Here is a 12009-nt window from a genome sequence, read left to right as displayed (position 1 = left end):
AGCCGTTTTAGTTAAGTATAGGCAATAATTTAGTGTTCTTTATCTCATCAATGCTATAAACGCAAAGACAGAAGGTCAAATACAACCACTTTCACAAAACCAAGTTATTTTCCGTCAAGATTTCAAATTGTATTGTTCTTCAGCAGAGCGTTCAACTGCAGATAGCAATATTTCCTGCAGTCTCTGAAAGCAGCATGTCTAAAAGTGTGAAACGAATCAACCAATCGGAGCGCGTCTTTTTTTTTCCAACGTGTTTCTATACTGCACCAGTAGAGGGCGACATGCCACCACCGGTCAACTCTCCTTTTTCCCTTCATATTTATTTTAATGTTAATTATGAAAACTTTATGTATTTATTTTTTACTTTAATTATAGCCGTTAACGCCTATTAATTCTTTTTATAGTGTATCGTGCAATTAGACCTCTAAAACTTGAAAATGTATTCGCGTGTAAATTTCAGTATGCTGCTTATAAAGTTATTTTTGTGTGTTTCCATTCAAACGTAGCTACGGACAATATTACGTGTTTATGTGAGGCATATCCGCGTAAATAGCACAGTAGGCTGTGCCTTAAGATTGATGGTAAACAGTCAGCAGCGGTACTTCCTGAGTTTAGGGAAGGGGCTTGGTCCCGTGCCTGCGCCCGAGAACGCGCATCAAATTAGCATCGATGAAGTTTGTGCGAACATGGCGGATTTCCTGCCGACCAGGTCCGTGTTAAAAGTTTGTCTACCCGTCTGCCTGCTTAACAGCGGCGAGGTGGAACAGCTGAGAAAGTCCAAAGAGATCGACAGATGTCTCTCCAAGGAGAAAACGTATGTAAAACGGCTGGTGAAGATCCTTCTCCTCGGCGCTGGCGAGAGCGGCAAGTCGACTTTCCTCAAACAAATGCGGATCATCCACGGCCAGGACTTCGACCAGCACGCCCGAGAAGATTTCAGAGCAACGATTTACAGCAATGTTATCAAAGGTAACCTCGCTACCGAGGGCTGGAAACTTAAAGGGCGTGAAAATCGCCCTTTTTACTCGGTTAAAAGGCACTGGAAAGTTTCCACATCTGTTTAGCAGCGCTGGGCTGGGTGAGAGGACACATAAACAGTCTACATCTGCTCTCGGCACACCCATAGGAGCCTCGTTTGTCCTAAAAGCTTAACTTTTCTAGGGGTTTAGCATAGCTATACCAAATACAGCGAATCAAGTTTTTTGTGATATCTTTAACCAACACTACCCGCGGTTTTAAATCAGCTACAGGCAAGTTTTGTTGCTCAATAACTAAGCTCGGGATGAAGCTAATGGAGGGCAACCCGCCAGTGTAGTGTGCTGTAAGGTGTTCCTCTTTGTCCACGGACTGAATGAAAGAGAAATCTTTACGTTGGTGTTGTCCACGTTAAACAAAATCGTCTGTAAATACCAACAAGGCTCAAGCGTCGCTTTTTAATAGTCACGAAATTCTATATAACCCGACAGTTATTTCGGCCATTTTCAAAGTAAGGTGTTGGTGTGACCAGCACATCCTGTACATTTTTTTTAAATGAATAAACAGTTTGAAATAAATGTAAATAATAGCTGTGAATACAGGGATTTCCCCGGATTATAATGTGGTTTTCGAAGCACATTTTCTTGTTATTTCTGGTCATTATGTCAGCAAAATGTGCTTTATTCTTGACTGAATGAAAGTTCAGTTAAAGAAAAATTGGGTAGAGTGATGGTTAGCACAAGGTGGTGATTTTCTTTTTCCTTTGAGGGGAGGCTAAGACCTCTTTGGTGGAAATTTTGTGTAAGCAGGAAAAACCCTGAAATCTGTCTAGTAACAGGGTTATGTTAATCATGTGCTACCTTAAAATCAACTCCACTTTTTCTTGCCCTATCATCATTTTTTTTGTATTTTATTTATTTATTTTTTAGACACAGCAGGCCTCCAAAGGACACAGGTGTTGGGTTACTTTTGTTTCACCTGCCCTTCTCACTACCCCTTTCCACTATTAAGTTGCCATCTGACTTCCTTTTCCAGGTATACGTGTGCTGGTGGACGCCCGTGAGAAGCTGCACATTCCGTGGGGTGATGAAGACAACCAGCCGCACGGCGACAACCTGATGGCGTTCGACACCCGCTCAGCCAAGATGACCAGTGGGCAGCTTGAGACATCGGTTTTCCTGGAGTACCTGCCCGCCATTAAGGCCCTGTGGGCAGACTCGGGCATACAGAACGCCTACGATAGGCGCAGGGAGTTTCAGCTGGTGGGTTAGAGCGTGCACACACACACACACACACATATGCTGAAATGGCATAACTGACAGATAATGGTGGCCTAGTTTTGTCTGATAAAACGTTCTCAATCTCAGCTCTCTATCACCAGGTGCAATAAGGGTTTTCTGGTGTTTCTGAATGGGTTTTTCCAAAAAGTCATATTGATGAAAATGGCAGTGAAAACAGAAAGTGAAACTGACTTTTCAATTCATCCTCCCTTTCCACTCTCCCTGCATCTAATTCTTTAGTCTCTGGTGCTCTCTCTGTGCCGAGTGGTCAGACATGTGATTCAATAGGCTTCCTGTTTACACCTCTCCCAGCTGCGTATATCTTTTGGCTGTCAGTGTGGACGTCTTAACTCTGTGACGTTTACCCCAGAAGAGCAGATGTGGTCGGGAGTGCGTTCACATGTCCTTTCTGGGCTGTTGATATGCTCTTATTTTATCTTTTATTACCGTAGCTTTAGGCTTTTTTTAAAAAATGACCAGCTGTCAGGGATTTTCCTGACTCAAAATAAGCCCCTTTCTCCCATGAGTGTAGCTTTACAGTTAAAGCACTGATTACTTTACATGATTTGACAGAAATCTGTGTATTCTGGCTATTTAATAAGCCAAAAAAATGCCAATTTTATCCAAGTAAATAATCCCCAATTAAGAAAACAGTGTGTTTGTCAAAAGGCTGGTGATTTTCCTGTGGCTCTTGCCAAAATGTTGTCTGTATAGGAATAACCCTGATTGCCCTGCCTTCATGTGACAAACTTAAACACTTCAGCAGTTAAGGGGCCCCCAACTGAGGACAGAATAAGGGCTGCGCTTCTCCAAGTGGCTTTCAGTAATGAAAAGCAGAAAATTACAATTTGCCAGTGGGTTGCATAAAACCAAACTTTCGTCAATGGCGTTTTGTTGCTCTGGCACACACACACTCAGCTTGTTGGTGCAAACCTTTCCAGACAGACAAGGAGAATAAGTGTGATCAGAGCAGGAATGTTGATCTGTAGTTAAACAGCTTTATGCTCACAAACAGATCCCTGGCTCTCCCACTCAGCGTTATTTGCACACAAACACTAAGAGTGTCACACACCTCGAGTTACACAAGGTCACACACACACTAACGTGCATAACCTATCTGTGTAAGAGTGTAAGTATTCATTTTGCAAATTGGCAAGTTCCTTTATTCCACCCGCCCACCCCCGAAATCTTCAAAAGCGTTAATTATCACGGAAAACATCGCACCTTTTAGACTTTTGAAGCTGGAGCTTTGCATTTAATAATGGAAGTGAGCTGTCACTTGGACTGATCATTCATATAAACACACAAATGTGACTCATTCGGTGACAGTAGTAAACGGAACAATGTAAGCAGCCTGCTATGGAAACATCCTGTAACTGAAGAGCGGCAGGATCGCTGAAAGCCTGACTAGCTGTTCAGTTACTGGACGCTAGGTGTTGGTATCACAGAATCACTGTAGCCTAAGTGTGCTGCGAGGCGATCATCTGCGATACATCACAATATCTGTGAAAACGAAACAAGTGAAATCGCCTACATGTGTTGATAAAGATATTGATACCACAGATGGAAGCCATATAAAATATATTGTCCCATCCTTATTTCACATGTGCACATGTTTACAGATTAAAGCTCTTTGAATTTTGGCGGATTGGTTGAACAAACCAAATAGTTGGTCACCTGTCACTTCAACCCACTCTGGAAAATGAGGTGACATTTTATAGACTAAACAATTGATCAGAAATAGCTTTGAGCCTTTATTTGTTGTGTAATATCAGTGGAGGGTCAATGGACCACAGACACAGGGCTACACACACACACACACACACACACATTACTGCACAGCCAAGACAGTTAGTTTATAAAAAATAAATAAATAAATTCATATGTGACAATTCATTGTTCTAGGGTACAAAGTGAAACAGTATTTGACTTTAATTTTTAAAAAAGCATTATTTTAGGGTCAAAAAAGTCTCTGTATATGTATTAAAATCAATGTATGTACAGAACAGTGTAGTTTTTGTCAAATGTCCATCTTTTATAAAAACCAACCACACATTTTGAAAAGTGTTTGGGATGTTTTGGGTTCTTTTTGCCTTTTCTCTTATATTAAAATAAACTTATTATTGTTAGATGTCTTGAAATGAAACTGAATATCAATTGCAAGCTTACAGTGTACAAAACCTTAATATTAAGTTTTAATGGTGAGTACACTGTAAACCCTGAGGGCAAAATTAATTCTGTTGGGAGCTGTTAAAAATTTTTTCCTTCTCTAAGAAGAGATTTGTGTCATTTGCAGCAGATTACCCAGAATCCCCTCGTGTTGACCGTGCCCCATTTAAGCATTTGCATCACAAATCGCACGTGCCTTCAGGCCTGGTTGTAATTATCATGTTTAAAAAAGCACACACACACGTAGCGCTGTGAGTATGCACATGGCTTCTCTCACTTCCTGCAGTGCAGACGTCAGCGTTGCTCATTACAATAGTCTTAATCTTTTCATCGGAGATTCTGAGATTCATAGTATTAGAATTATTTAGTCACATCTTCCTTTAATGTAAGTGTCGGTTCAGATGACATATTGCTGAGTTTCAGTTTTGCTTCTGCAGGCGTTGTCATGCCTCAGCAGGGAGAACGCAGAGTGATTGCGCTTCTTGTTTCTCTTCTCCTTTTTAAAAAAAAAAAACAGGAAAAAAAATCTGACTTGATTTTTGATTATTTCAAAACCAACCAAACCCTTCTTAGTTATGAGCTCCTTTTACTCGGGCGGAGTCGGATGTGAAATCAGAAAAGTAGCTTTTTCTTCATTTAACTCTAGTAGAGCACCACACCATTGGGCTCCTCCCTTGGGTAATCCTAGCCGTGCACATACACACACACACAGAAATGCACACACACAATCACAGGTTTTTCAGGTCAGGTTAGTTGTTTTTTTTTTACCTAAAGATCAAAAGGTGACAAGAAGAAGAAGCTGGGGTGGGTAATGCTCGTACATGGTGGTAAGAGAGAAATACAACCCGATCGCTGCAACTGGGAACATTTAAATGCCTATCGTGTCATTAATGCAAAATACATGCAAAAAACAAAACAAAAATCCCCTGTGCAAGTGTAGTGCGTTGCAGTAGAGGCGCTGCAGGTCACAGGAAAGACGATGGGTTAAATCTGTTTTTCTTTTTGCACACAGTGTTTTGGTTTATGTCGAGTGCAGGACCCGCACCAGCTCACAGATAAAGGAATGCATCTCAGTCCTGGCAGCCCCGTGTCTGGTCTTGCACTGCCTGCACAAAAGCAGTGTCGAAAAAGTCTTGGGAAAAAACTCAAATAAAACACTTCTAACCACGCAGACACACACTAACCAACACTTCTGAATACATCAAAGACACACTTAGAAACACGTGTCACAGTCTTACTAAATAATGCGCATCCTGCCTCAGTACCTCAGAACAGACTCTGCTCTGGGGCAGACACGGGAGAAAGAAAAAAGTCAGGTTACTTCTGTCTGTGTGGCAGCTAAACACTCTCCCCACTAGTATCTCAGTGCCTTTTCCACTTGCAAACATATTGCTGCAAAATGTTTTCTGCTGATTGTGGTAAAAATGACAGAACCTAATTAATTGTGTAGAATTAACAGAAATTCCTCCTCTGTCCTGTCGCAGGGTGAGTCAGTGAAGTATTTCTTGGATAATCTGGATAAGCTCGGCGAGCTGGTAAGTTGTTTCTGCTTGTACTCTTTGTGATAATCAGACTTGTGCATGTTATAGTTAATACTGCAACATGTCCAGACAATTAAAGGTTACCTTAGAAATGACTAAGGTGGTTGCTTGCCGCAGATAATGCTGGCATTTTGTGAAAGAAGCTCCTTATATTTAGTTAAGCTCAATTTTTTTTCAGGTGTTTAAAAGTTTAGTTAAAAAAAACATCAAGATGAACACACTAAGCAAGTTCAAACAGTTTATAAACCCTTAATATTAAGTCTAAAGTCCAAAACTTGAGGGCGTTATTGAGAGTAAATCAGGGTTTTTCCTTTATTAACATGAGAGATATTTTAACCGCTCCCAACTGAGTTTTAACAATACTTCCTTTTTTCTGACATCAGCATGCTGGAAGTTGAATTGTTTTTCAGATTTCTGTGCATCATAAACACATCCTTTTTACATTGAGGACATTAAGTGTTTATACTTGTACTATTATTTACAAACACACATGCTTATGCTAACATCTACAATCTTACTGTCTTCATGAGGTTTGTATGCGTATGTTTGTTTTGTAAATTTAATTACACTTTTATTACCAAGGTTGTGCTTACAGGTGGTGTAAGCACAAAGGCTGCTGTATTCTTTTAGATGCGTCTTTCATGTTGTGCTCTTCAATACAGCCACCTTTAGTATGAACTCGATACATAAAGTCCAGCCTTTTCTGCTCATTTCCAGCACCACCTTTTCAGACTCTACTAGAGTAGCTTTGCATGATTCATATTAAAAATAATCCTTATACTGTGCTCACTCAGATCTGTATGTCTGGGATGACAAGATTAAGGTGGTGTCACATCTTGATGATGTCAACCAGAACTAGGAGAAGAAAAAAATGCCATGCCATTGTCATGTTTACTGCAAGCTTCCATCATATCAGTTTACATATCACAGAAAATGGACAGAGGCTTAGCAGGTTCACCTTATATGTGTTTGAATGAATATAATGTTGCATGCACACATATCCTCATAGCTTTTGTAAATGCTATGAAGCTAAAAAGCTAGTTTTGTTTCTGTGGGTGTGTGTATGTTAACTTCACTCCTGTGGCTGACCTCAGGCTTTTTTTTGTTTATTATAGAAATACACGCACACACAGTTGCAAACCACAGTGTCCTCATTACAAATGGGCACATTTTGAATGGGCGCTACTAACATGAATGAAATCCCCCCCCTAAATGTATAATCAAACTCATAATGACTGTTTTCATAATGGAGTTGCTGTGTTTTCTTTCATCACCATTTTACAAACAGCATCCATTTGTGGGTGTTTGTGTTTAGTATATGAACATAATATTCATTTCAACTCTTTGTGCTGTCAATTGTAGCTGTGCTAGTTTCTCTCCTCCCTGTTTCACTCTGTGTATGAGTCTTTTTTAATTTGGTAAGACACGTTTAAAATGCTCAAGTTATTTTTTTAAACAGAACACACCTAGCCTGCATCTGGAACCGTCCCCTCTATTAAGCAGTGAATCTGAACCTGCTAAAGCCAGTTTAACAATGATTACAAAGATGATTAGCTTGTATACAGAGCCTACCCAAGCTTCCTGGTGATTTTCAGTTGAAATATCCACCTTTAGATTCAGCTCCTCCACAGAGCCACAGAGGTTACAGCAGAAGCAGATGTTAAACTTATTATGTCAAACCTTTACTTTCATTTTCTACAAAATGCTGACCTTCCCATCGATTGCTTTCTGTGGGAAATCCCCATATTTGTGAATATTTACGGAATCGTTTTTGTGTAGTCTTAAACTCTGCTGTGTTTTCCTCAGCGCTCATAAGTGTGTCATTTCCAGTCTTGCTTTTGCAGGACCCAAAGTTAGAGCTGAAGAATAAAACACATTTCTAGTATTTACAGATGAATTGGCTGCTAGTTTGAACTTTGTTATGTGTCTGGTGTTTCTTCTTCAGTCTGCAAACAAATCCTGGTTTGGAAAGGATTTTCTATCAAACGGTTAGGTGGAAATGAGGACAAATGGTATTTTTGTCTCAATAATTAAAAGTTTGTCTTTCTGCCTCTCCTGCTAGGATTATCTTCCCACTCAACAGGACATCCTGCTGGCTCGTAAACCCACTAAGGGCATCCATGAGTATGACTTTGAGATCAAGAATGTTCCCTTCAAGATGGTGGACGTGGGAGGGCAGCGATCCGAGCGGAGACGCTGGTTTGAGTGTTTCGACTCAGTCACCTCGATCCTCTTCCTCGTCTCCTCCTCCGAATATGACCAGGTAAAAAAATTAAAGTAAACACCGCTGCTGCATCAGATGCAGAAAGAAACCATGGCATCTCATTTCCTGCCACTCACAAGCAAGCACGCTCAATACAGATAGGATGATAAGAAGCACATTAACCAGTTTGTTCTTGACAATAATGTGTGGTAACTTTTGATAACGTTTCATTGATGCTTCTGCTTGTGCAGCTGCAAGACTTTCCTTAAGACGAATTAATTATTTGAGTTTCTAACTAAAGCTCTGATTTGACCACCACTTAGATGTGCAAGTGACAACTTTGGTTCATTTATTTGCTAGTCGTGCTGTATTTATTTACCATGTTTCCCCTTCCGTCTTCAGTATTCTAGCGACAGGCTGATGTGAATCCCCAAAATGTGACTGATATGTTTAAATGGGCACCAACAGCATGAATCGGTCTGTTCTTCATCACATTTACAAGGCTCAGTTCGGGGGGTTGTGGTTTGGTACTTTTTCAGAGCGGTGGGAAAACAGTGAGAAGACTTGCAAGACAACATTTTACAAGTACACATTAAATTGTGATGGATTGAAGTATTTACACAAACGAGAGGCTGAAATGTCCAGCAGAAACTTGATTCGAAGCTCAGAGCAGATGTAAGGTTTGCTTTGCTGCTAACTTTACACAAACTGAAATTATCTCAAGCATTAATGGAGCCGACTAACTTCTGATTGGTTGTCCCTCGTATACAAAAGGCTTGAATGTCAGGCAGGTATGGCTTCTTTGAGAGAACCATTTAGAAGATTTTTCACATGAAAAGACCCAAGATTAGGAAAAAACCTGTCTGAAACTGAGTGTTTACAGCAGTCTGAAGCCGAATTCCTTGATGATATTTAATATGAGTGAGTTTTATGAGTGTCCACCGTTATAACAGTATATAAATGGCTGAAAATAAGGATGAGAATGGGTCCCCTTTAAGGATTCCAATGGCATTGCTTTCTTAATGGTTGAATGTGGAATCAAGCTGCTTGAAAGCAGATGGAAGAATTATTTGCCTCTGATTGAACCATCTCAAGTGTTTTGCCATCATAAATATGTTTTCTGGGACTTAACCAACTTCATTTTAGCTATGCTGGCCCCTAGTTTCAAGTCCCTCACTGTTTTCCTCATTTTGCTGTAACTGACTTAAAAAACAAGCTCTTGTTTGATTTGCCCTGTGCAACATACCAACTGTTGTTGTAAGAGCCATGCAATAGCAGGCTAACCCAAATAGCCTAGTTTTTTGGGGGGGTTTTCTCGTTTTTTGTTTTTTTTTTTAAACCTATTGCACACCATAAAACCACAGTTTTAATCCAAATTGACTTTGGTTAACAGGAAATGCTATTAAAAGGAAGCTTATGAATACCTGACAGGATGTAACATGTACAGGTTAAAGGATTTACACCATCCGTACTGGCAGTAGTATTTAATTGTTCCGTCATCTATTACAGGTGCTGATGGAGGACAGGCAGACCAACCGGCTCCGTGAATCGCTCGACATCTTCGAGACCATCGTCAACAACCGTGTCTTCAACAACGTTTCAATCATCCTATTCCTCAACAAGACGGATCTGCTGGAGGAGAAAGTGAAAAACGTTCCCCTCAAGGACTACTTTCCCGAGTACAACGGACCGGAGCACAGCCTGCCGGACGTCCAGGCGTTCATGGTGGACTGCTTCCGGGCCAAGAGGCGCGACTGTACTCAGAAGCCCCTGTACCACCACTTCACCACCGCCATCAACACGGAGAACATCAGGCTGGTGTTTCGGGACGTCAAGGACACCATCCTGCACGACAACCTCAAACAGCTCATGCTCCAATGACCTCTGACAACCTGTGAAAATGGAGGACCTGAACAGGGACAGACCACCCCCTCGCTCATGAAGAGGACTTGGGAGAGAGAGCAGCATCAGAAGAATCCGATGAGACGTCAGCATTCTTCTTCAGACATTTTATATTAGTTTTTACTCTCCTCTTTGAAGAGTTGTCCCTCTTGTAAGTTCAGGATTTGTTTGAGGAACGAGTAAGCCGTGCACGCCGTGGTAATATAAATGGAGAAGAAGCCTCGTTTGGATCTTGGATGACATCTGAAACCTGCTGCTTCACCTCCTCTGTCCTGAGCTCTGCATTCACAGCACGAGTTACTGGGGCTATTTTCTCACAAGGTGTCATTGCTGGCGCCAGCAAAAGGTTTTCCAAAATGAGACGCACGGCTTCCAAACAAACGCAGGAATTAATCTAAGTAACGTTTAATTACCAGTACTGTGTGTGAGAGTTGATTTGCCGAGCACTGAATTCATCTAGTCCAAATTTACTGTTACGTCTGTTGAAAGTTGTTGCGAAGTCATTTTAGTCACATTTGGCGGTCATCAGCTTTTCTTTTTTTTCCATTTCAGATCAGCAGGTTTAACGCCCGCGATCAGAAGTGAAGACGTAGTAGAATTACAGTTAAAGATTTGAGGAGTGAACTGGCTCCAGCACTGGCACCTTGTTTTGCAGAAAACTGCTTGACGAGGGCACAACCACAACAGACTGAACCTTTTATTTCCTTTGATATAATTTCTTAAGACTTAATCACTATTTAAATGTTGCTTTATTATTAAATCTTTAATCAGATAATTAAGATGCCAGTTTCCGTATAAATTGTCCCTTATTTCTGGGTGTTCAGAGGGTAAAAAGATTACCTTCTTAGGCAGGTGTGCCACTTAGTGAACATGCAGTCCACTGTTTTCTCAGGGTTGAATCAAAACCGGTGTCGATGCTGATGTAATTGTTGATGAGCTAACTGAATATTCTGATTCTGATTATTATTATTTTTTATTTTTATTTTTTAATTCTGAGTGGTGCGACTCAGCCAGGCCTCCCTGCCGTTAGCCGGGTGGTGTTTAGCACCGTATCCTCCTGGCTTTGACCACTGACATTGACCCAGAACCCCCAGCTCCTCCCTTTCTTTGTTTCCATCTGTGATTAGATGCCTTGTAAAGGGACAGTCCTCCCCTGTTTGCCTGAATCATGAATGTGTGTTAATAAATGTACAGAGATTTGCTCTAGATTGCTTGAATATACTATAACCAATATTAATGTGGTAAGATATAACCCATTATGTGAGAATATCTGTGTTGGCACTGACTCCAGGCATCTCTGAAAACCCCTTGAACGTTTTTTTTTCCTTGTGTTGTTTAGATTTCCCTCAAAACTACATTTTGAATTATATGTGACCAAAAAAAAAAGACAAAAGCTTGAATACTTTTGTTGGTGACCGTATTCTGGTCTGGGCCGATCTTTGTTAGATCACCATTTCCAGGCACTGTTAAAATCTCTGCTTCTCTGCCAAAAAATCACCCTGTGCTTTTTCAGGACTGTGCACACTGACCGTGTCCAGTTTTACTCCAAAAATGCAGCTCGTGAGAGTTTCACTTTGCTTCCAGCCCTGGCTTTGTAAATACTGTAATCTGTTGCCATGTAAATAATATCCAGGTTTATCTCCTATATGTAAATGGTTGTAGAAATGGCTGACTTTTTTCCCATCCCGATTTTTTTTGCTTTTTCAAATCACAGCTTTTCCAATGAAGATGACTTTTTGATGTAGTGTATTTGTTTTCCATCACGGCTTGTTTTTGAAATTCTTGCTTGTGTTGTCTCTCATGCCAGTCTAACCTTCTCAATAAAATCCACTTTTCTACTTATGTCTTGCTCTCTTGATATGTTTGCTTTTTTTGAATAATTTGGTTCATTGTGAATCGTGAGGTGCCATTTTATGCCTGAAAAACTTGATTTTATTGT

The 12009-nt window shown here is 40.6% G+C and overlaps 1 protein-coding gene across 1 annotated transcript; it reads left to right on the top strand.

Moving 5' to 3' along the window:
• The first annotated feature begins 623 nt into the window (after positions 1 to 623).
• On the top strand, positions 624 to 11912 carry LOC146568789 (guanine nucleotide-binding protein subunit alpha-13-like). Its single transcript, XM_085285091.1, has 5 exons — positions 624 to 969; positions 2011 to 2237; positions 5909 to 5959; positions 8028 to 8228; positions 9678 to 11912. Exons 1-5 carry the CDS (start codon positions 687 to 689, stop codon positions 10047 to 10049), a joined length of 1134 nt encoding a protein of 377 aa, XP_085141217.1. The 5' UTR covers positions 624 to 686; the 3' UTR covers positions 10050 to 11912.
• The last annotated feature ends 97 nt before the right edge of the window (positions 11913 to 12009 follow it).

This window comes from Mchenga conophoros, linkage group LG8 (assembly GCF_057382185.1).
Source record: "Mchenga conophoros isolate Kocher_MC1m ecotype Shallow Benthic linkage group LG8, M_conophoros_male_GT1.1, whole genome shotgun sequence".
Classification (NCBI taxonomy): domain Eukaryota; kingdom Metazoa; phylum Chordata; class Actinopteri; order Cichliformes; family Cichlidae; genus Mchenga; species Mchenga conophoros.
Note: the sequence above shows the minus strand (reverse complement) of the source record. Positions and strands in the feature narration are given on the sequence as shown.

Bases quoted from the DNA above. Each gene is read 5' to 3' on its own strand.
- LOC146568789 (XM_085285091.1), top strand. From the start codon at position 687: ATGGCGGATTTCCTGCCGACCAGGTCCGTGTTAAAAGTTTGTCTACCC. The intron at 5,960-8,027 runs GTAAGTTGTTTC...CTCTCCTGCTAG, and splicing joins TGGATAAGCTCGGCGAGCTG to GATTATCTTCCCACTCAACA. The intron at 8,229-9,677 runs GTAAAAAAATTA...CATCTATTACAG, and splicing joins CCTCCTCCGAATATGACCAG to GTGCTGATGGAGGACAGGCA.